Source organism: Trypanosoma brucei, chromosome 6, assembly GCF_000210295.1.
Source record: "Trypanosoma brucei gambiense DAL972 chromosome 6, complete sequence".
Classification (NCBI taxonomy): Eukaryota; Euglenozoa; class Kinetoplastea; order Trypanosomatida; family Trypanosomatidae; genus Trypanosoma; species Trypanosoma brucei.
This window is the reverse complement of record NC_026739.1, coordinates 1,158,686-1,184,041: the sequence shown is the minus strand read 5'-3', so window position 1 is coordinate 1,184,041 and position 25,356 is coordinate 1,158,686. Positions and strand designations below refer to the sequence as shown.

General features: G+C 42.3%; 1 protein-coding gene and 2 pseudogenes across 1 annotated transcript, besides 2 other annotated features; all 3 read right to left on the bottom strand.

Annotated features, from left to right (window-relative positions):
- Positions 1-1,368: 1,368 nt before the first annotated feature.
- On the bottom strand, positions 1,369-3,255 carry TbgDal_VI4970 (annotated as a pseudogene).
- Positions 1,369-3,255: a sequence feature.
- Positions 3,256-6,695: 3,440 nt separating this feature from the next.
- Positions 6,696-8,459, bottom strand: TbgDal_VI4960 (annotated as a pseudogene).
- Positions 6,696-8,459: a sequence feature.
- An 8,020-nt stretch (positions 8,460-16,479) lies between these two features.
- On the bottom strand, positions 16,480-25,320 carry TbgDal_VI4950 (hypothetical protein, conserved; the record flags this gene model as incomplete). The annotated part of the gene is made up of 1 exon (XM_011776000.1): positions 16,480-25,320. One exon carries the CDS (start codon positions 25,318-25,320, stop codon positions 16,480-16,482), a length of 8,841 nt encoding a protein of 2,946 aa, XP_011774302.1.
- Between the last annotated feature and the right edge of the window lie 36 nt (positions 25,321-25,356).

The window sequence follows — 25,356 nt, the reverse complement described above, 5'->3', positions numbered from 1 at the left end:
TTTTAGTTGAGTCATGTTTNCAATGCGCCCTCTCTACCACGGATGGCGAAGAAGCAAAAAGTACTATTACATTTTGTCCTTTTATCATTGGCCTATAGATCCCTATCTCTACACTGATGGAAAATTTAGATTGTATAAATGAAAGGAAGATGTGAAGAGTTAGTGTAGTATAATCCAATCCTTTAGTTGGTAACAGCACAAATGAAAACAAAACGTTACAATGTTTTCTTACGTCCGTCGATAACATTATTTCTGTCTTCATCTGTGCCCCTTAACTTTACGATGTGGTTTAACTCCAGTTCTGCGTTAGCCTATAAAATACTACTTTTACTATTCCTTAGTCGTCTTCATTTCCACTTCCCTTCCATCCCTCCCGACACTCAAGCGAATTATCACGTCCCTTTCCTGCACTAACCGCCGTATCTGACTGCTGGTTGAAAAGAATAAGATTATTACTACAGCCTCTACCTGCTGAATGTTACTCCCTTGCAGCGCATCCTGTCATGCTAAGCATTAAGACAAAGCCACTTACCCTGTTTTGGCAGTCAGGACTGCTGGCCTCCCTATGATACGATAACTCAATTTTACATTAAATGAAAAAACGCCGCCTCGCCTCACGTTAGCACCGTACACTGTTGACTGCTCGCGTCCACCATAACATACCAGGCCGGATATTTTTACTCAGCTTCTACCACACCTAATGCTATAAAATCGTCTCACCCTCCTTGCGCTCCCGCTTGCTCGTTGCGTGGCTGCGGCGCAGGCTCCATGGCCAGAAGTGGCGCATCCCGATACCAACCTTCATCTCTATATGCTCGCATTAGCTGCCCTTGCATTTATTCTCTTAACGTTACTTGGTATTGAGTCATGTTTCTCCACATATCAGCCGCTTCGGCGGGGTCGTCGCCATCACAAAGCTGCCATCTTGTAATCACACCATCACTAGCTCCATTGATGTATATCATCTCCCAAACCATGTTGCTGGAAAACGCACCCCAATCAGAAAAATATCTTGCCATGTTTTCTCGGAACTTCTGCACCTTTGACGCAGTGGTGGGGTGACATGCCAACTTGGTTACTTGTAAAAGCACAGCTATATTTGGAGTGGTCAGTGCCGCCCTGCCCTTAGGGCTTTTCCTGAACCGCCCCTCAACAAAGAAAAAGCCATCCACCACGGGTTCATTGACTGTGGCAGGGCGGTAGAGCACCATGTATTCACACTTCTCAATTGGCTGCTGTCTGGCATCTGGTAAAAACTTCTCCCCAGTGAGTCTCAACTGCTGAGGAGTCATGTCTTTCAGTATGCATCGTTTCTCTTCCGGTCCACCCGGCCGCCGCAGGTATTTTATGTTGTCTCTGATAACTTTAAAAACTCGAGGAAAAAGAAATGCAAACAACGCCCCTGATTTGAAAACGTTGGCCGCAGCACTCTCGTCTGAAATCGTAACTTGACGGATAGCCGTTTTCTGCACAATAATGGAAAGCAGTTTTAAAAATGTAGCATTTCCCAATGCAAGCCGGAAGTGGCCTGCAGCGGTATCCATCGATGCTTTTTCCGGCATCTCGCACACGAACGATTCTCACTAACCTGTGCGTTACCTTATCATTTTGCCAACCGGCAATTTTCATCGTTATGTCCTCGTAGTGTCTTTTGTTATCATCATTGATGGCCGTTATCGTCTTTTTTGCCTGAGACACACGTTTTGTGTACTCCATGCTGTCGTAAACGCAACGAGGCACTGGCCCAACTACATCAACACGGCCCTCTATTGTTTTCCACTCATTTTTGATTTCTTCTACAATCCTCACCTGTGACTCTTTATCAAGTATCGCATAGCATGATGCTACAGACAGCTTTTTCCATGCCACAAATGCCTTCATGTCACGCACATCATCACAGTTTATAATAATTTGGCGGCCTCCCCTATTTGTAGTCCAGTCATCAAAACGGGCACTATTCGGAAAAGTGAGGAAAGTTACACCCCAAGTATAAGAGGGAAGATGAGTATACAGCTGCTGCGTTGCGTACCTTGTGTCCATAATGATGTGACCTGTCTTTTCGTACTTTACTGCATTTACTGCCCTCACAGAAGCTGTCACGCCTTTATACTGCTCAACCCTCCCCACTTCACCGGGTTTATCATTATATATTAAGTAGGCTATCCCGCCTGTGAAATACGCAACAACATCAAGCATTCCTTCATGGAAGTGAAGCAGGGAATGAAGCAAAAATGATCCAACACCACATGATTTACCAATACCAGCTGTACCAATAACAATATGTATCGGTGGTCTGTGAGCTGTCTTTTCCACCCACCATGTTTGCAACCCTCGTTGAATTATATACCACACGCGCATAATTTCACGACGGATGTATACATGCTGAAATGCTGCTTTGCATCCCGTAGTGTAATCCATTTCAAACCTGTTGTATGGCCAACCCTTCTCCGAAGTGAGAACGAAAATCTCCAAACCATAAGGTCTCTCCTCAATCTCTGCATCAACATTCGCAGGATCAGGAGTTATATCCACCTCCGCTTCGGTCCATATGCGCTGTGGTCTTCCATTGAATACATACATTCCAAATGGCTCTGCATCATAACCCGACATCACGTAACTCCATTTCGCATTATAAATGGAATCATACAAACCTGAGAGTTCGACAGCACCACCAGCTGTTTGGGCAGCTTCTCCCAATGCTTCTTTGAGTGCATCATTCAACATGTTAGTGACAATAATCCAAGTTTGATCTCCATTTCTCAGTCCACGAATATTCACGTGTAACCTGGTCTTTACTTCCTCATTTGCTTGTTGCCAGCGCCTGAGATTCAATATTCCCTCATCCTCATAGAAACCATAGATGCTGACAAAACGTTTGTACACTTTATACGCTATTGTCGCGAATATTCGATTGAGCGTATTAACGTCATTAATATACTCTTCACATCGTTGTACAAAGGCAAACATTGATGCTCTCAGGAGACGCTGATCCAAATCGATATCTTCGAGTAAATTAAACCTCAAAAAATCATTTACACTCATATTTCCAGGATGCGGCAGACCATTCAGCAAAACTGCTTCAACGCTGCTCAAAATTGTCCATTGTGGTTGCTTGTTATTCTCCACTCGTTGCTGCACTGTTGGAGGTTCCGCATCGTTACGCGCAGCCTCCTCACGCTCTCGTCTCCTTCCCTCATTGTCACCCCTTCCTTCAATAGGGACCTGTTGATTCATTTCACTCTCCGAATAATAATCTTAATTGAGTGCGTTGTGTTATTTCCTTTCTTTGTAATATAAAAAAAAAGAATTAAGATGAGGGAATATAAAACGGATACACTCCTGAACCAAAGCAAATATACAATAAATGAATATTAGGAATTAATATGACAGATGAAAACTATTTACTAAAATTAGGATTCAATACAAATCTTATCATCTGTTTGGAACTCACAGCAACTTAAGCACAAATAAGGCATGACAGTATGAATAAACATTTCTGTTTGGAGGAAAACCCAAACAACATTTCCCAGTTACTGCAAACCCTCATTCCAGAAAAAACAATATGCTTATATATATATATATATATATATATATGAAAAAGCAAAAATAAATGTGGCATTGCCATGAAAAACAGCATATAATAGTTTTAATGATAAGCTATGCAAAACGTAGAATACTCGGTTAAAGGTACTCATGTGCACGATGAAGGTTCTTCACATTAAGAAATAATACAAACAACTATCAGAACTTGCGTATAATCCCACATGAACTGTCACTCGGAATGACATTTTGTCATAACTTCCTAATGTAGAAAAAATATTTCTAATGCCAACTGTTGCACTCCGAATGAGTACACAGTGTGCAAATAAGAGTACGAGATATCAAAAAATACAATAATAACCGCCGTAAAAAGTAAAACCAATAAAAATAAAATCTTATACATCAAAGAGGAACCTCTCTCACCTGAACAACAAGTGGTGCTCACTTTCTTTATCCTTTATTTAAGTGATCCTTTTTTTTCTCTTTTTTTGCAACCATGGAACCATGAATCTAAGAAATATATATATATGAAGAAATGAAAGGTATTTGTTTTTGCTTTGGTATTAGAGCACCTTACCATGCATCTGCTTTTGTGCCTTGGTGAAACTCAAAAGGAACGAAAGGCTCACGGAAGGAAACAAATATATTTGTGGGAATAATAATCCAATATTAGGCCTCTTTTGAGGAGTGTGCTGAGTGGAATAATTGTGAAAAAGAAGTATTGAAAATGTATGCCACATGGACAAATGCTTTACAGTATTTTCTCGCTGTCTGAAAATATGGAATATATGGAATATATATGGAAAACAAGAAACATAGGGAATATATGAAGTATAAGGAAATATATGGAAAACATATGAGAGGCAAATAGTATGGAAAGAACTTTGGTAATGGAATATACATTCATATATTCTGAAGTGCCGGATGTGCTTGTGCGTGTCTTTGTATGTGTTCTCTGCTTTATACATCACTAAATATTTTACACAATTCATTTTACTTTCCGTATGCTAATCGCTTGTTTCTCCCTGTATAAATTAGTGTAAATATCCATTAGAGAAATAATAATTTACTTTTTTTCTTCTCTTTCCTTCCCGCTAATGTTTCACCTGCCTATTTTCATTCCTTATAAATAGTGTAAATTTCTTTTTGTTACTGTAACTATTTCCAAAAAAAAAAGTGTAAGTAAGACAGTTTAAGCATTACATATCATAATATTTCTAAACTCCTCCTACGTTATGTTATGCTACTAATATTTTCATTCCCATTCATTTTATTCAGCAGAACATACAAAACCCCCTCAAGTCCTTCCTTGATTTTTTTTTGAAATCATAATATATCATGTGGAATATACAAATATATAATAACCATAAATGTGTTATATCATCACAACATCAGAAGCTATACAACAGAATTGTGTTCCTCAAGAAGCAGTGGTTGTGTTTCCTCTTATTTTATCTCAGAGTCAAACTAATTAATTAATTACTAATAACTTCCTCCAGATATATTGCTTCTATTTTCTTGGATCACTCAGCAGCGTAACACCGGAGTTTTGAAAAAAAGAGTCACAGTTCAAAGAATACAAAACAGTAAAAAAAAAGAAACAGAAAACTCGCACCTTCCAATTGGTTGCATTTGGATACATCAAACACATTTATACACTTGCATTCCTAGTTTCTTTTTTGGGGTGGGAGGGGTAAATGCAAAATGTATCAAGTTGACGAGTAGCAGAAATACAACACTTGATATAATTTCACTTACATATAAGCTTTCTTTTCCATTTTATTCCAATTCATAATATTTTGATAGCAATGTAATGCAGCATTCAGCCATAAACATTTTAACCATAAATATAGTAACTAATGTGTGAATGGTAACCCATGGCGATACATTCCATATGGAACAATACCACATTGTTAAATATACGCATTTAATTAAAACTATAGCACTAAATTGAAAATTAAAAATTAAAAGAGAAAAAGACATGAATTATCAAGAGAGGCATATTCTTCACTAACATGCACTTGTTTCAATATAATCATAATTTGAAATTACGTTAAATGATAAGTGATCTAATATCCTGAAACGACACAATAAAAATGATTTCATTATAGCAACTGTAAAATAATGATATGCAATAAAATAAATGATAAAAATAAATTAAAATACAACAAGCACTGCGTAATATATTCTACTGCTATATATAACCATTTGCCAACAGATGAATAGCTTTGCTCATTGGAAGAAAAAATTGAATTCAAACTTCCTATGACTCTTCCAGTGTTAGTCGGCTACATGTAGAAGTCAAAAAACAAAAGTTTATTTTAAATAAACATGAAAAAAAGAAAAACATCGCATGAAACCATAAGGGTACCCCTGTGAGTTATGTGCTGCTGTCAAACATAGTTAACTTCACAACCCTCAAGAAAGAAATAAATAATAAAAGTAAAATTCTAAGTTAAAAAATAAAAAGCAAGGAGATATAACATAATTATGCTTAACTAACTGTAATGTGAGGAATGTAAAAATAACAAAATGTTACTCACAATTTAATGTTATCAATGTTTTCCTTCACAAAAGAGAACTGTCACATCTCAATGTGTTCTTTCAAATTAATGTAACGGAACCAGATATGTTTGTATAATATTCTACAATGTCATTTGGCATTGTCCGATGCTCACTCAAAAAACTTATTCGTTTTGTTGCGATGTAGCTGTTATCAGCGTTGTGCTCTTTTTATTTTATTATTTTTTAACATACCGCTGCGCACTTCCTTAATCCCCTCAATATTCCTGCAGTTCCCATCATAAAAGAAACAAAAGAAATCCATCAAAATAAAGTAACTGGAGTCCAAGATGTTGTAGAGTACAATGTATTTATTTTGAGTAATAGAATCCTGTGATATCAGAGACAATCATCTGCAATGGATAAACTGAAACATTTATTGACTCATGCCACTAAAATAATAATTAAATTGTTAAACACACATTCCCATCGTGTGGTAACTAATTCAACAAAATTATGTGACTGCATCAAGCACTCGAAGAAAGAGGAAAAGTATACAATGCACAAACCATTAGTAAAGTATAAATACAGTTTTTGGTATCAAATCCATCATATGTTACAAAGTCGCATTTCACTAACACACAAGAGCACAATTAGCTCATCATCATATGTCGGATCATCGGTGATAGAGCTTGACATTTGTATGATTCGATTCCTCCAACATTTGCCTTTACTCTTACAATCTTCTCCAACTTGTTCATAACTTCATTGTTCTCTCTGGCAGCTGTATGCTCAATAATATTATTATAGGAATATTCACCCGATTTCTTCATAGTTTCCAACGCATCATGCACTCTTTTCAGACGCCACTCATAACATCTTAAACCAGATATATAAGGATGCAGAGGCCCAATTGAATTAATACGTCCCTCCACTATTTTTCATTCATCTTCCATTTCCTTCCTCAATTCGTGTCTTCTTCTGTTGGATACCTTTTTCCTTGCATGTATTGACAGCTTTTTCCATGCCACAAATGCCTTCATGTCACGCACATCATCACAGTTTATAATAATTTGGCGGCCTCCCCTATTTGTAGTCCAGTCATCAAAACGGGCACTATTCGGAAAAGTGAGGAAAGTTACACCCCAAGTATAAGAGGGAAGATGAGTATACAGCTGCTGCGTTGCGTACCTTGTGTCCATAATGATGTGACCTCCGTTTTTGTATTTCATTTTATTCATGGCGTTGACCGCAGCTCTCGAACCTTCGTACCGCTCAACCCTCCCTCTTTCATCACCCTTTCTGTTGTATATGAGGAAGGCGATCGTGTCTGTGAAATACGCAACAACATCAAGCATTCCTTCATGGAAGTGAAGCAGGGAATGAAGCAAAAATGATCCAACACCACATGATTTACCAATACCAGCTGTACCAATAACAATATGTATCGGTGGTCTGTGAGCCGTCTTTTCCACCCACCATGTTTGCAATCCTCGTTGAATTATATACCACACGCGCATAATTTCACGACGGATGTATACATGCTGAAATGCTGCTTTTCGCCCCGTAGTGTAATCCATTTCAAACCTGTTGTATGGCCAACCTTCCTCAGACGTGAGAACGAAAATCTCCAAACCATAAGGTCTCTCCTCAATCTCTGCATCAACATTCGCAGGATCAGGAGTTATATCCACCTCCGCTTCGGTCCATATGCGCTGTGGTCTTCCATTGAATACATACATTCCAAATGGCTCTGCATCATAACCCGACATCACGTAACTCCATTTCGCATTATAAATGGAATCATACAAACCTGAGAGTTCGACAGCACCACCAGCTGTTTGGGCAGCTTCTCCCAATGCTTCTTTGAGTGCATCATTCAACATGTTAGTGACAATAATCCAAGTTTGATCTCCATTTCTCAGTCCACGAATATTCACGTGTAACCTGGCCTTTACTTCCTCATTTGCTTGTTGCCAGCGCCTGAGATTCAATATTCCCTCATCCTCATAGAAACCATAGATGCTGACAAAACGTTTGTACACTTTATACGCTATTGTCGCGAATATTCGATTGAGCGTATTAACGTCATTAATATACTCTTCACATCGTTGTACAAAGGCAAACATTGATGCTCTCAGGAGACGTTGATCCAAATCGATATCTTCGAGTAAATTAAACCTCAAAAAATCATTTACACTCATATTTCCAGGATGCGGCAGACCATTCAGCAAAACTGCTTCAACGCTGCTCAAAATTGTCCATTGTGGTTGCTTGTTATTCTCCACTCGTTGCTGCACTGTTGGAGGTTCCGCATCGTTACGCGCAGCCTCCTCACGCTCTCGTCTCCTTCCCTCAATGTCACCCCTTCCTTCAATAGGAACCTGTTGATTCATTTCACTCTCCGAATAATAATCTTAATTGAGTGCGTTGTGTTACTTCCTTTCTTTGTAATATAAAAAAAAAGAATTAAGATGAGGGAATATAAAACGGATACACTTCTAAACCAAAATAAATATACAATAAATGAATATTAGGAATTAATATGACAGATGAAAACTATTTATTGAAATTAGAATTCTGTACAAATTTTATCATGTGTTGGGGAGCCACGGCAACTTAAGCACAAATAAGGCGTGACAGTATGAATAAACATTTCTGTTTGGAGGAAAACCCAAACAACATTTCCCAACTACTGTACACAATCATTTCAGAAAAAAATAATATATTTACATATATATGTATGCAAAAGAAAAAAAAATTAGTTCGACATTACATTGAGGAATAGGAAATAATAGTTTTAGTGATAAGCTATGCAAAACGTAGAATACTCAGTTACATGCAGAATAGTTAGTGGCTGGCACACCTTACAAAGAAATAAAAAAAACAAAATACTGAAAGCAACAATAAATATAAATATATTGTCTTCATACCTCAAACCAGAGACGTATTGAGCGAGAGAAAATAATTATTATATATCTTATACATTATTTTTAAATAAAAATTACAAGAAAGAAATCTTGTTACTGTACTTAATCTTCCCTCAACTATCCGCATTGCAAGCTCCAGCATTTCGTCATGTCTCTGACCATAACTGCCTCGTCCTGTAAAATACCATCAGCATAATAATGTGTAAAAATAACGCAGTCCCAAGTGACTTTGATGCTTCCGCTTCTTTCAATATCTGGTTGATTAAAGTTACTTCACACAACAGAGTCTATGAATTGTACATTCACTTTAGTTGTTACATGTATGAACTTGGTATTGTTAATGCACCGGTGCAGCTGTGATGAAATGTTATTTCCAAATGCCTTTGTAATTTCAAGTCTACTGCTCTCACATCCACCTGCGAAACACAAAAATGTGGTTGTGCCCACTGGTCCTCCTGGGGCTCATAACTTCCCACTAACCCTAAACGGTATTGCTTTCCCACAGCCTTTCATGGAGGTGCCTGCGAATAATTTGAATGGTGTTGGTAAATAACTCGGTGAATTGACATACTCGCTGTTAAGAAATATATTAAGCCACTGTTGTTTTCTCTTCATGGAATACGATGAAAGGTGAGTCGAATCAGTTTCCTCCAATAATCATGTATTGAGCTTTGAAGGTCGTCGGCGCACCACCTTCAAAAAGAGATAATGTTGTTGGAATAGGGAATTTCCTCGTACGTCTGCCGTGTACATCATGTGAGATATTATGTTCTTCAACTGTTTTCTCGTTTTTGTTTTTTCCATCGAAGCGGCCTTCCTGAGTTTTGCCGTTTGTTTGCTCCACCGAAAGGTGGCATATTTTTCTCTCGTGATCAAAATGAACCCATATGAAATTGTATTCTGCGAAGAGTTTGCTTTCTCCTACCATGGCACCGTATTGTACCATATGCTCCCTTATCATTACACTCCAACTCCTTGATGACTTTCTGTAATATACTTTATGCGAATGTTATAAGTTCGCACATGTTTTTAGCGATGCGGTGCGGTACATTTTCTTTAAGCCACTTCTGTGTCTCTTTCCGGGGCCTGAGTATAATCGTGTGTAGGATATCCTGAACCATATTCATGACCCATTGAATGATGGATTGGTTCCACAAGTTTTCCATTCTTCGTTTGGCAACCGGAGAAATGCGCAAATATACGCTACAAGTTCCACCTGAAAGAAAGAAACGGAGCCTTTGAGTCAAAGATGAATGCTGCAGTTTTATTGCAAACTGCAATCAAATAACGGGACACATGTTCTAATGAAGCCATGGTTTCATAATTATCATGGTTATTTATCAGCTTTGGCCGTGTGATAAAACATCTACTCGTGACTTGGCTTCCCCTTCATCACTGTAAAGCTGGCACTACCCATCCCATGATGAGTCTCCAAAATAAATGCATCTACTTTGGAAACAGTCAATTTCGGTTATTGTTCCCAATCTTCCTACGCTTCGGGGCTTTACGCGTAATTTGCTACATTTCATCATATCGCCGTCGAGACTGGATGTTAGGTCTCTCTCCCTAACCCAATGCAGTGATAACCTAGTCGCATCTATCTGTTGTACCGGAAAGTTCTGCTGCTGCTGAGTCTCCGAAGTCACTTTAATTTGATGAGCAAATAACAAAATGCTGAGCCTCTGGAATGAAGACGTGTCCCGCTACTTTCCTCGTGGGCTGTGAAATCATCTACGAGAAAGCTGCCCATTCATCAAATATCTTTACATTAGTGCTGTTAAATTTCCTGAACCGTTTCATACGTCAGCCCGCAACTCGAGATGGCGAGCGGTGTTGCGAGGAAATTCCTTGGTGTTTACATGCTTTCCCATTTCTGCTAAAATGCGGGATTCCAAATCGTTCTCTGTTGCGACTACTGCTGTTGCGTGAAGGTGAAAGTTCTCCCCATTTAATTGAATGCGCCTCCATTCCGTAAGATTTTAGTATCTTTTTGACGAATCCAGTGCTGGGTGCCGTTATTCTTTCCAACTCACTCAAAAACTTTTTTATATCCCTCAACTGCAATAACCGCGTGCCTCACACTGCCCTGTACGGATATGTATTGAAAGTTATTGTGAGAGCTCCCTAATCCACAATGATGGCATCCTTGTCATGAAGATGTAAAATAAGACCAAGCCAAATGTATGACTACTCGATTTCTTTCGCTTGTCCAGTGAATCGCATTTTCGATTGAGTTCTCATTTCTGCATTGGCTGGGTCTGTTTTACTGGAGATGCCGCGGCTTTTTCTTTGTAGAACTGAGGGACACATACGAGTTGGTACTGCTTTCGGCCGCCATCATTTACAATAAAGTTCCTGTATACTCCGTTGTGTTGCTTTTTTTACAGACTGCAAACTCACAATAAAAGCGACACCGCTTTTGTATATAAAAAACAAACTGCATAACTTTCCAACAGCACATCAAGAACTGGACTTTCCATTTTCCAGTTAAAAAGATTATCGCTGGTATATTCCTGTCGCGATGTTGCACTGTCATAACCTTCTCATTTTTGAAGAATATTACGATCCTAAAGGCACAACACAACCGAAACTTCACTCCAGAAAAGACAGTAACCATTCCATTCTTACTTCCTCAATATACAAAATGTAATACATCGGTTTTGTGCAGTAACTTGACAACATCTCCCGTTGCCAAATTTTTTATTGATAAAATTTTCACGCTCCGGTTGATGATTCCTGTAAGCTGCTGAGTTCATTATAATAGAATGTAATGAATCATCATATGGCAATTAAAGTCGGCATATCCATAAATAAATTCATTTTCACATTGTTGGAGTCAAACACGTGGTAAGTGCTCCCAATATGCATCTGAATAAAACCATTTATTGTAACATCATGAAAACACATTGTAATCCTTCGTAATACCTTTTCAACTTTGTTTTTCTCCCCATTCCAGACAGATATTTAATACACAATTTCCTGTTTCCACAGTTGCATAAGGAAAATACTGTCACGTAATCTCACTTCTTGTATGTTTATATTCCTTTACCAGTTTTCCCCTTCATATTGTAAGTAATACTAGGGGAGTAAATATGACACTAAATACAATTATATTCCTAATGCTTAGTTATGTTATTATGTACGGCGTCATGAAAATTTCTAAACAACAAGAGAGAAAAAGTAAAAGGTGTACAAAGTTTTAGAAGGAAGGAATGTTATGTGCGCAGTATCCAAAGTATTATGAAAAGAATATATATAGAAATAATCACATTGTACCACTGTGTAAGTGTGAAAAAGAAATTCATATGTTTACCTTCGTGCGTGTTCAAATTACAAACACATTCCAGCAAGAAATAATAAATACCTTGACCATGTTAAAACATCAATTTACTACAAATGATCATAAATTCAGTTAAACTGCACACGGAATAACAAACTACTCAAAGAAAGGAGTAACTAAATGCTCATGAGGAGTTCAAACACAAACTGAAGACAAATATTCTGAAATTAAATCGCACAAACGAAAATACAAAAAATGAGGTTATAAAAACATCTTCCACATGAATGAGTACACATTTACAGTTCGAAAGCAATACACTAAGTTATGCATACATTTTTTTTTATCAGAATGATAAGTTGAATTGATCATTAATTAATATCTAACATAATAGTGGCAATCATAACCTTACTACGTATACCCTCTTCCATGAAAGAGGTGTGGGAGATTTTGTGGGATTAAAAAAATTACTGCATGTTAAGGAATGTGAGGACTACACAACAGAGTAAGGAATCATAATCAATATTAAGATAGAAAAGTAAGAACAAGAAATATAAACATATATATATATATATATATATATATATATTTCATGCGTTGATAAAGAAATAAAAAATAAAAGTGTATCTAAAGAAACTCAACGTAAGTAAGTGCAACCTATTGGTCGAAACGACTTCCAACAATTGAACTCTCAGCATGCATCGAAGCAAAACACAACCACACTAATATAGCTGTAAAGTGACAAAAGCAAAATGTTCAACAATTCAACATATCTTACAATGTAAATAAAGAATAGAGCAAAACTCACACAGTCTCATTTATAGTAGCAAATAAGTAACTAAGCATCATCAACATATGCACGCAAAGCACACAAATGATACTGTACAACACTGCACACAGATTTTATTTTTACATTATTTCCTATCGTGTTGTTACTAAAAGTTTAAGCGGTAATATATTTCATATCATTGAATTTATGGTTATTATAAGCGGGAATAATGTTAATTATATTCATCTTTATTCAACATCTGTTTGACATTACCCATCCAAATACACAACATCATCTCAACAAATTGTAATTTTTTTTTGCATAATGTCCTCCAGAAGATGAAAAAACAGATGGCACAGTTAAATAACACGTGACAAACAAGGAATATAACCGCACATCCTCAGCAGTAAATGTTTCAGTTACTCCTTTCCAAAACAAAACAGTTTCACACGTGTGGTCTAAAAGCGGCTTGCATCAATACGAACCACAACAACCAACAGCACCGACCTTTTTTCACTCCAGAAAGCTGCATCAGCTAACACGATATCTTGACAGCTTGTCATGCAGTCTTGCCTCAAGAAGAAAATAAATCATTCATCTCTGCTTTCCGTTAATTGATAAATGAGATCCCATGCTGTGTTAACTCCCGTCTCCATTCAAATAGTTGACTCAACGTTATGACGAGGCAGTGACCAAAAACAATCCAAATGCAATTCCAAATTTCTTCATCATACGCTTTCAGTTTTCTTACACATTTCCCCAACCATTCCGAGTACTAACAGGAATAATTTGGTTCTATAATAATGCATGTGTTTTCTACAGCTCTTTCATTTTGTTATGATCCGCACAAAAAATTATATATGTGGTTGTTGATTCGTCCGGTTAATCAAAGTAACAATCATAATAATTAATTTTCCCCTTTTCTTCATTTTTTCTATTAGCACATGTGCACCTTGGTGAGATCACTTTCACTCATTTGCACTGATTGGTCAACACTATTTAGTTCGTTATTCAACACACTCCCTTACATGTCCTCTTCTCACCATCTATAACCCACACGAACAGCATCAAATATAAATTGTGAAGAGGTCTGAGCTCGCAAGAAGTCGCTCATTTGAAGGAAAACTTTGACCCTTCCACTTTGTGTTCGCGCACTTGACGGAAGAGGAATATGTTATTTTTGGGGTTATTTCTAAATGTTGTTGCTCGAACATTTTACATACGAAATGTGTCAATTCCATGTGAAATAACGATTCGCTTTTGCAAGGTGCTCCCCAATTAACATTATCTGCGCAGTACCTTTAAGACACAATATTGGAATTAAACCAATGAAGCTTCCCAGCACTCTATCCTTAAAGTATTACGCTGTTTCTATGCCATGTGTCTGCGCGTGCACCACACGTGCTTGAAGAAAACAAGTCGCTACGTATATCTTGTTTTATTTGAGGGTGCTGGAGGGCCGTCTTGGGAGACGCCTTCGTTACTGGGAAAGTTGCGTCACTTGCAGCTTTTTAATCTCTATTCTCCCTCTACGGGTGGCCACTCTTGGCATATTCAGCAGATTCCGGAGTAGGAACACGCACAGTTCACAGCACAGCATCCGAATTGATGGTGTGCTATGTTCAGCCCTTCTGGCGGTGTCCTTTTTTCTTTTTTTTTTTTCAGGCGTCGGTCTCTCTAACTCCTCAAGAGATTCATTAATGTTTTCACTGTCTTCCCTCCTCCTTTATGCAGCCTCTGTTCCTACACCTCCAACAACTGAAAAAAATTTCCTCAGCTTCATTGTGAATCCCTATTCCTATAAGTAACCACTATTCCTTCAGATGCCAATATCGTTTATCCCTGATATTCTGCTGAACCCTATTCGAAGGTAGCATTCCAAATGATATGTAAGATGTTCAAGTTTCCACTTCCCTCTCATTGCTATTCCATTTCTTTTCTGCACATCCTTAAGTTGTCCCTTATGTGCCTTCTCTAGCGGTGCTCGGGTAATCACAGATATCCCCAGCAACATATTGACACAAGTGTGTTCCGTCACTCCTGATCGACTTTCAGTTTAGTTGAAACGTTTCCACAGTTTCCATTATTATTCTTTTTCTTGCGAGCCCTGTACTACGTCTCTGGCACCCCTCGCAAGTGTCAGCACCAATCAACCTTTAAGGTATCACGTCATTCTAGTGTTCTGGTATAAATACGTCATTGTGTGTTCCCCTTCTTTACACAGATGTAATTCCTGTAAAGTGCAAAAACCCACTCTTCTTTTCTCGAGCACACTTTCGCAAGGTTTGTTCTTCCTGACTGGGAAAAGACACCAGTATTCCATTGCGAGACACGAAAAAAAATGGACTTGTGCTCCTTTTGACACACCTGGGCGCTAATAACAAGAATTGTCATCGAATATCCATAGAAATGCAGCTTCATGCCGAGGATGCCGTATGAATAAATCCCTTTCTCACATCAGAGAAAAGAGACCGCGTTGCCGTTTACTCCTTCACCATTAACCAACAGCAATTCACATGCCTCAATACCTAAACAACAACTTACATGAAAATATTCCCCTTCCCCCCGCACACACCGCGTCGGAGTCCGTAACCCAGACAATAAGGTGATATGGTTGGTTTCGATAAGATGCCATTATTTTGTAACAGGACTTTCCATCCATCAATCAAACAAATAAAATTGCGAACTCCACACAAGCAATTGCCTGGTATTATACAAACCCGAACCCGCGTCTAACCTTCTGGCAACACGGCGAGTTAAGCCACTCACCTAACAGGTGTGGCAGCTTTATTAATTTTTTTTCCCTAACAAGATAAAGTTCGTGAGCAGAACCCAAAGCAGAATGACAGATTCGCGGGTTACCACGTTGGCAACATCGTCTCCACGACAGTGAAGTTACTGAGGATCGGGCTGGAATGTAAATAGGGAAAGTAATTTCTCCCTCCAAGCATACCGATAGAAACACCTTTTGCCTCCCCTACTGACGCTTTACTTCAGACGTTTACACTCTCCAACAAGTATTCAGGCCACCGAACGGAGTTAAAACAACCGTAGAAACGAACATGGCTAATCTTTGAATAACGACTAAGGTTTGCGGTATATTCTTGTGATCGTGTTATTCGCAAGAAGTTGATGATGAACGCGAATTCTCTATATGATCTGACGCCTTAATTTCTACATGTCGCCGTGCCTTTGTCGCCTTTTTCTTTTGCCCCTTATAGTTTATCAAACACGGATGGAAAAGTAGAAGGGTGGGTGTAGAAACGACAGAAGAAGAAATGGGGAAGGCTCCGAGTTGAATGTATAAGACATTTAAAGCACACCGATCAAGTGCGTGGAGAATTCCATTTTCTTGTATTCAACTATCAGCGCTGCGTGGCGTGTGCAATTTTCTCAGTAAAAACTAAGGAAACAGTGTGCAACGGATCCTGCGTCTTCCAGGTAATTTGCTTTATTCATCCCTAGCATGCCTCACCACTCCACAAAAGACTAGAGAGAATCCCTAACACACACTCAACAAGTTCCAGTTCGGCTTCACTCATGGATGAAGTGGAGGTTATCCGTTCGCCGTAACTCCTGTACAATACCCCATTTTCTATTACTCCACGCTCCTCACAACGACTGAATTCGACAACAACGAGACATCCACAGTCAAGTGAGCCACTCCCCAAAGTCATAATGGCTCCACCCCGCGTTTGACTGCCATCAACGGGTAATAAATGAAGGGCATATTCATTAAAACACAACCGTGATAGGTATCTTCCAGAGTTGAAAAGCGCATTCGCCCAGTTCAAATCTAGGGAAAGGAACGGTTCTAAAAAACTAACAATAGATACCCTTGCGCTTTTCGTTTGCAAAACGCGTAAATCCTGCAACGCCTCCTCCACATCACCCTCTTGTAGCTCCTGTGCTTCAATTGGAGGTGTGAGGAATCTCTTCCACGTTAGTTGCAACTGCTGCCGAAGTGTGCTATCTATGAGCATCCGAAGGAGTGAGCTCTTCGCATTCATTACCAACTTGTAAAGGTCACTATTCTGACGCCTATCGCAATGGGCGACGTCGCGCAAAGTGGAAACCAACACTAACAAGCGCAACGACCGCCATAACATCAAACCACAATATTGATATTTTTCTCCTGTGGACTCGCGATGAAGCAACTCGCCTTGTTCAGGGATAAGCTGCTGCAAATGGACGTCGTTGACGGCGTTGACACCGGGAGCAGCGTTTTGCTCGTTTGGCATTAGTCGTCGCAGGCGCCGCAATTTCGGCTCGTCCAAGTCGAAAACAGCAGCGACATTGAGGCTCTCGTTAGGCGGATTTGGATAATACTTCACGAGGTTTTCAATAGCATCGGAAGTCTGCCACTGCCCGGGTAAATGAGTCGCATACATCTGAACACAATGAAGCAGCCGCCAAACCGTCAAATCATAGAGCACAGTGCTGAACATAAGCTTCCTTTTGAACCACGTGGCCGCGTTGGCCGCTGTGCCATCCGAGAGCGAGCAGCCGCTGACCATAAAAACGTCCAGGGCGAAGTGGACAACCTGAAATCCAATCTCCACGATAAACAACCCACCTTTTACAATCCAGTGATCCCCCACGTCCCTAAGCGGCGCCAGTCCCATCATTTTAACAGTGTCTGCTACTGGGACCAGCACGTAGTACAAATGTGGAACAAAGGTTATTTCCCCTCCTTGTGGGTCAGCCATTTTACCATAACGGCAGCGGAATCGGCATAGCAGTGTCGCATCCGATGTTACAGTTGTGTCTCGGGGGTCCAAGTCAACGACCCGTGCCGTGGGGAAAATCCCGTGAATGTGTTGAACGTAAGACTGCAAAGCAGAGTCCACTGAAGGACAGTATTCAGAGTGCGAGTTAGCCCCCCGCGGTAATGAAGGTGGAAGAATATCATCTGAAGGCTGCCAGTGAGTCCGGGAGCGCAAAGTAAAATCTGAGACACGAGAACAGTAAATTTGCTTGTTATGACTTTGAAGGGACACCACGGCCTGAGCAAGTCTCACCTCACCGTCCCGGCGTGCGGTGCACCAAAATGACTCGATCTGTTGGAGCGAATCAGCGTTCCCTTTCTGCCAATGTTGCGACTCAATGAGAAGACGTGCTCCATGGACGTGTCTCCGGAAGGCACACGCGGTCATCACATCCTCCGCCAAACTGACTGTGTTTCCCGTGCGGAAGGTAAGTGACTTGTGCTTTACCTTGAACACTCCCTCACGAACAAAATTTCGAAGAAAATCGTGACACGCCCTCAGTGAAAGTTGAGGACACTCGTTATACAGTGCAGTAACAGCATCTTCAATCCTTATTGTATCGTTCGCAAGCAGACCACGATTGCATAGCCCTTCCATAACTATCGTAAGCATGTCGGAACGAAGGGTAGACTGTGGTGGTAACCGCACATTGCTGCCGGTCCAGCGGCACTCGTCAGTCCGTACGTTTATCCAGCCATCTTGCGGCACGTCTACACTGGAGCCACAGCACGAACTCACCAGTATAGATTCCGTTAGCCGGGCCGGCAACGATAAACCCAGACGCTGAACCATGATATCGTGCATTAAGTCTGATTCCTTCTCTACCTCCGCAACAACGTGTCCCACGAGTTGCATCCAGTTATCGGAATCAAGTAGATCAAGTAAGCATACTGACAGCCCTTCAGCGAGAGAGATCCGAATCAGCGCGCGGGGTTCGCCCGACGACGACACTTTTATGTTTTGCGACAGTAGAAACTGGCTTCGTGCTAACGCCGGCGTCTTACTAACAGGGAGGTCGGGGTGTATCACACGCATAGCTCGAGTGACTGGAACAATGCTACCAGAGGTGCTTCCGCTTCCACCAACGGAGATGTGAAATCCACACGCTACGACAAACTCAGCATGTTCAGTCTGCGGACCACCCTGGAGTTCTTCACACCACCGCCATGGGAACCCAACTAGGAACGAAGGAGGATTGTTTGGTTTACACACAAAACAAACCGGTGAGAGCGGCTCCAACACGCCGACAAGACGCTCAACCAACAAAGGGAACACCGCCAAACTCACACGGTCAAGCGAAAATTTTTTCAGACGTAAAACCGCTGAGTTGGCACACAATGTGCTGGTGCAGAAGTCCAGCATCTTGTCAACGGCAGGCACAACCTGAGACAATGTCATTACCCCGAAACCCCGTGTCATGATGAAGAACCGCCACCGGCTCAAACCAATGCTTACAGCATCATCGATTTGCATGAGGTAGGTTTTCTCAGAATCGCCCACACAACACCAGTCACCTGGCGCTTTAGTTAGAAACTTGCTTACTACTAACCGTGAATCATTGTTTACCTGGACAGAACAAGAAACAAGTACATCCGCTTCCTTCTCGATTACCTTCACGAAACGCAAAAGCGCATTCCAACCGCACTTGTATACATCACCAAGTACCGGTTGCGCGGCGGTGGACGCATTAGTCAAGCGATCTGTCCGCATCTGAAGTTTGTAGTACTCCATGAAATTACTGAAAGCACCAGTTTGCTCGCTCTCCACCTCGAAGTGCTTAAATTTCATCTCATGGAGACTCAGAACTACAAGGGCAAAAGCCAGTTGCGTATCAGTTTCATCCAGGTTTTGATCATCATTAGCATCTTTTAAATCAATGGTAATCGGATCCAGTGCCTTGTACTGCAAGAAATTGAGGTCAACAGAAGAAATAACTTTGTGTTGTACGTAGTTCAGGTGGTCCCGTAGCTCTTGAACAGCCAACAAGTAAAGGAAATCCTCTAGTTTGCGAAGAGGCCGGCTCACGAGGGCATTTTTCGTTGCACTAAAGAGTTGCACCACCACCCAAGGACAGCAATCAGCCGGGGATAATCTGGGCGCGGGCTCCGTCACCGACGGTTGACTCGACGTGTCTTTGACAAACACAAGCCTAATGTAGTGAAAGGTGTCCTTCTGTGCGTCGTCAGCAACAATGAAGCATTGTTCCCTGTTGTAGATGTTTATGAGTTCCAATCTCGAACTGCTGTTCGTTATACGATTGAGAACCTTTTGACACTGGTGTTGCAACTTGTAGTACACTGGAATTTTACGCACAGCCACACCGCGGCAGTGGAATGGCATAGAAGTCATTGCCAATTGCGTCGGTGGCCCAGAGCCCTTCTTGTTTTTATTGATAGGTGCCGGAGGGTTGAATTGGTTTCCCCAATGAAACGGTATCAGCTCCTTATTTGCACTTTGTGTATCACGTAGTTGCCTAAGTAGATACATTTGGTTTGCCTCCCGCACCCTAGCCTCTATCAGCCGTCTTAAGTGCTTTCCAACACGCCCGCAGACGTCGGGGTCCCGGGGCTTGTTACAAAGAAGACGCAACCTATACTCCGTCGCTGTTTCTTGAACAGTTCTGACATCGATCATTAGCCACCACGAGGAGAAGTATCTCCTGTTCGGAATGAACAAATAACAAAAATCTGATGCGGGTACGACACACACAAGATCCTCCGACAGACAACGTGTGAAGACATCACGCAAAACAATCGACGGCTCTACATTGTCAGCACACGCTGGCTGCCGAGTAAACTGCACAGTAAACGAATCCAATTCAAAGCACGGAACACTGAGAAGTGCAGGAATGACAGTTACCGACATCAGCTCACTCAACCCGACAATACGACTAACAGCCTCCACAACATCCACAGAGTCGTGTGCTAAAACTTCCATATCCACGCCCTCCCCACGCGCATCAGCAGCGTTGGCATCAGAAGTAACCTTGTTGGGCTGACCAGAATCACTAACCAATCCTTCTTCTGCATCGGATGTTTGGCCGCCCATGACAACATTCCGAAGTTCTTCAAATGGTTGAGACTTCAAACTCTCTGTTAAACTGTACTGCACCATTTGAGATATGGCGCCCCATATAAGGGAATCAAAGGAAAGGCGGGCTTTCATTGGGATCTCTTCATAGGGAAGTGACCAACGGCGCAGGGTTTGAAGAGTTTCTGTGTGCATTTCCTCCGCAAAGAAGGTTTGCAGGTTGGACGCGGGTTCTGAACCCCCTTGTGTTCGGGGTGTTTCCTGAAGTTTCCGGAAGATATCCCTGGCTACCTGCGGTGTCAAACTCCGTTCGCCCCCTGCAACGTCGAAAAGCTGGCAGGGAGACGTTTTGATAAAACATTGAAGCACAAGGCGTTGTTTTTGATGGTAGCGCTTACGCTGCATGAAAATGTCCAAGAGTAACTTCACACAATCGGTTTCCCCAGTAACTCCCTCACATGGTGCCGAAATCCAAGCACAGTCATTCACATAACCGGGTTCAGAAACGCGAAGTAGAGCCAGTTTCATCAGAAACGGAACATTAGCTAGTTCAGAGACGTTGCTTGTATTGACACCCTCTTCTACTTGCACATCCTCCACCACTTCAGTTGCACGAAGGAAAACAGTTGGGTTGGTAGACATGGGCCGGAGGGACGCCGACTGAAGGAGAGAGGCAATCAAGGATTCCAAACGCGACTCGCACGGTTCCTCATTCGTGCAATCTATGAAACTCCCATGATGCATGAAAATAAGGTAGGAAACGTCTATCTCCCTGAAATAGTCCTGAAAGGGTGTAAATACACGTAGCATTTCCTCCCCCCAGATAGCGCGTAAATCGTGGAAGTTCCCTTGATGGCTGCGTTCATAACGCAGGAATTGGCTGCCTACATGCAACGAGCTAAATGAAGTTAACAGGATGTTAAGTGATTCTCGAAGCGAGTTATCCGAACAACTATGAACTCCACCTTTATCTACGTCACCGGTTATGCGGCCATAGTGCCTCATCACTCCTTCATACAATGCCGCGGCATCCAACGAGAGAACGTGAACGGTTACTTCACGAGCGTTCCCGCCTGAGGACGGTACTGTCGATGGCCCCGGAACTAGGAGGAGAGTGACACAGCAGCACTGCGCAGGCCTCAACACGCAAACAAGAAGTTGTTGTTGTTGTAGCGGTGGGATGCCCACGGGTGCATCGCATTTTAGTGATACCGTGCCGTATAATCTCTGCTGTAAACTTTCAGGCACTAAACTTTCGGAGACGAAAGTGTAGTCATCGCATAGGAGGGACACCAGACGCTGCACAGCCACCCGAAGGTCGTTACCCGCTTCCTCGCCGTTACGGCTGGAAAGAATGGGTAGAGAAATGCTATACCCGCAGTCAGGCGAACAAAATTGAAGGAGGAGTTGTGGTTGCGGTCGCTGTCCGAGACACCCACGTGGCAGGTCCTTTGGCTGCTGCGAGCTTCCTTCCGTGGAAAGCACTGCTGAAGCGGAGAGAGCCTCGAAAGTATGAAGCACAGTGTTGGCCTGAATATCCTTTAAAATGTCGCTAATTAACTGAGAACGATACCTCGGGGAAACTCCAAACTTGAAAGGTCGGACAACCCGGTACAATATTATCTGTGAACCGCGGCGGCCGTCGGCAGTACCTGGAGGAGCAACGACGACATCAAAAACATCGACAGGGTCGTGCTCATCGTAAGCGCGTGTGACATGCAAAACAGCCTTGTACTGTGCCATGCAATAAAGTAACCGAAACCCATCTCGTATGCGTCGCATCACAAAGAGATTGAATGATGCGTTCGCAAACGTTCCCCACGCTCCCGCAGTCTCAACCACCCAGTGGAGCACGAGGGCATCTGCAAGCACCCACGGGCTCACAATGTACGGCGACAAAGAGGCCTGATAGACAAACTTATGTGCTGTCCTCGTCGCCTTTACTTTCCCTACCAAACCAGAAGATGACCTAAGTTCATTCACATGGTTCCTCCGTGAAGCTACCCTATCCGAGAGGGCCGAACAGGAAGCACTTGAACCGTGGAATTCACAAAGTTGCTCAAACCTCTGACACGAGACTACCGAATTATAAAAATGAACCTCCCGCCGGTTTCTCTCGTCGGCCTCCACTTCTACCACAAGTGTTTGCCTACCGCTAATGCGGGAATCACCCCTCTTAGAAGACGACAAGCATGCCTTCACATCCCCCGCAACTTTCGCAAGTGTTCTTTCTACACCTTCAGCATCGCGCAGAAAAAAACTGAACCGCAGCTCAAATCCCACGGCAAGCAAACTCCCACGTTCACTTGCGGTTGGCTCATCCAATAGCAACGTCTGTACAACGTACTGGACGTCTCCCTTGTCACTCCCAAAGATATATATATCACTGCCCTCGCTTCCACCCAAAAGACGGTGGTTTTTCTTCAACGCAGCTCGCAAAACATGAATGGCCTCTCCCGTAACGGAGGGCACACAGATCCTCTCGGCAGTGGTGTAGGAATGGTGGGAGCGCAGTGTTTCATCATCCCAACGAAAAAAAATGCCAATTGAACGCACGTTGCAGTAAGAGAGCCACCACGAGGACACCCCCTCACGAGACGAAAGCCGCCGGAGTTCGTCTAATATGGGAAAGTCTGGTGGGTTCTCAGTGGTTCGAAGACATTGTACCGCCACCTCCTCAGCGCGCATCCAGCCGTCAAATTGACTTCGCATCACTGCCAGGGAAGTTGCCCAACTAGTCCTCGCCATACCTACTCCAGCACTAACTCCTCTGTCTTCCCCCTTCGCCTTCACAAACTGATCTACCAACAGCCTCGTGCCAGACACGCAGACACAACGATGTACAACGGGGTAACTAATATCCATCTCATACGAAACTATCAGCCTCCCGCGCTTCATGTTGCAATGCCATCGGGCGTAAAGGTGGGCAACCTGTGAAGCATCGCTGGAGTAATTCATGACCACACTCCAACCTTCGTTCACTTTTCCTTCTGCTATACAGCGCAATAGCTGGACAACACCACTTGTATTTGGGAGTGAAAAATCCTCTAGTCCGTGGCTTGCATCGTACAGGACGTAGTGATTATCGGGTCGACTGGTCACAGTCAACGGCACATTTTGTGGCAGGTGGAGCACGTTGATGGGAAACTTGGTTTCAAGCTGTACCAACAGTTGTTGCGCTAGACAACGTGAGCCGACGAAACGGCGGCACCACTCAACATTTAACCAATGCGCTCCCAAAGACAACCATTGGTCTAAATGAACGGCGAAACCTCCGACACTCAACAGAAACCGAGAAAGCAAACTTATATTAGATCCTTGGAGAAAGCCGGCTTCACTAAGAAGTAAGATAGAGAGTATAATGTTCTTCCTCCTCACGCAACTCTCTAAAAGAGAGTAGTTGTCGAATAGGGCCTCTTCACCTGCATTAGTGAGAAGAACAACACTCGTGCACCGTGATGATCGTTCAGGCACTAGGCGGACAAGATGCTCAATGGAAGTAAACAAACTGACATCGGGCCAACCACCACATGATTGCGCACGACATGCCTCTTCATAAGCACTTAAGGTTCTCCCTAGCCTTGAAATGAGCGTAGAGTCGCGAAGCAATGCTTCAGCGGCACATCGCGTAACTAGTGGAATCCAGGTGCAATTGTTTATGGTTTCGTCGGAAAATCCCCTCTCGAACCGATTAAAGGACTGGGCAGTTTCTGGAAACAAGTCCATAATGTTGTCATCTCCGCCAGATACTTTTACAGATTCCAAGTGCCGCATTTCATCGTGAGCAGTTGTAGGCGAAATATCGAAAACTGGCACGTTGATGAGGATAATCGTAACATCAACCACCGGATCCCACACCTGACCTAGCACATTTTCCCACTCGGACTCCTCCACGTGAAGTTGGACCCATCGCTTGATTTGGGACATTTCATCTCGACGGGTTTTGAGGGTGGTGCTGATCACATCAAGCACGGTTTTTACAGCACATGGTACGTAATCAACCAATACCCTTCCCCTTCCAGATACGCAGAATGAAGAAGCCCCAAAATCGATGGCAATCAAAAGGCTGTACTGTTGGTGTAACGCTTCCACGGGCCAATTCCACAGATCAGCATTGACTCGCCCGTTATCCCAAATTTCCTCTTCCGCACCTGCGCTCATCCCGCTAGTCATACAAATCCCTTTCGCGGAAGAAGCAGTGAATGAAGATGGAAACCCGCCAGAGTTATGGGAAAGTGAACCAGTGGAACTTTGATGATTTCCATCGAATGGTGCACTGCTTTCCACCGCCATCGGTGATGTGTCCTTCAGTAATAACGTGAGCTCAAGGTCCTCAATTGATCGAACAAGGCGATGATGTTCGCGCAACTCTCGCGGTGTAAGCAGCCTGTTCGGACTTCTCTGTCCAACAGCATGACGAATTGCGTATTTCACCTTATCTGCTGCGTGAAACTCGTCAGCATTCGGAAACAGCAAATATGGATAGACAGGTGAGGAATCCATGGAGTAGTCACATACATAAACCTACGAGTTACTGTA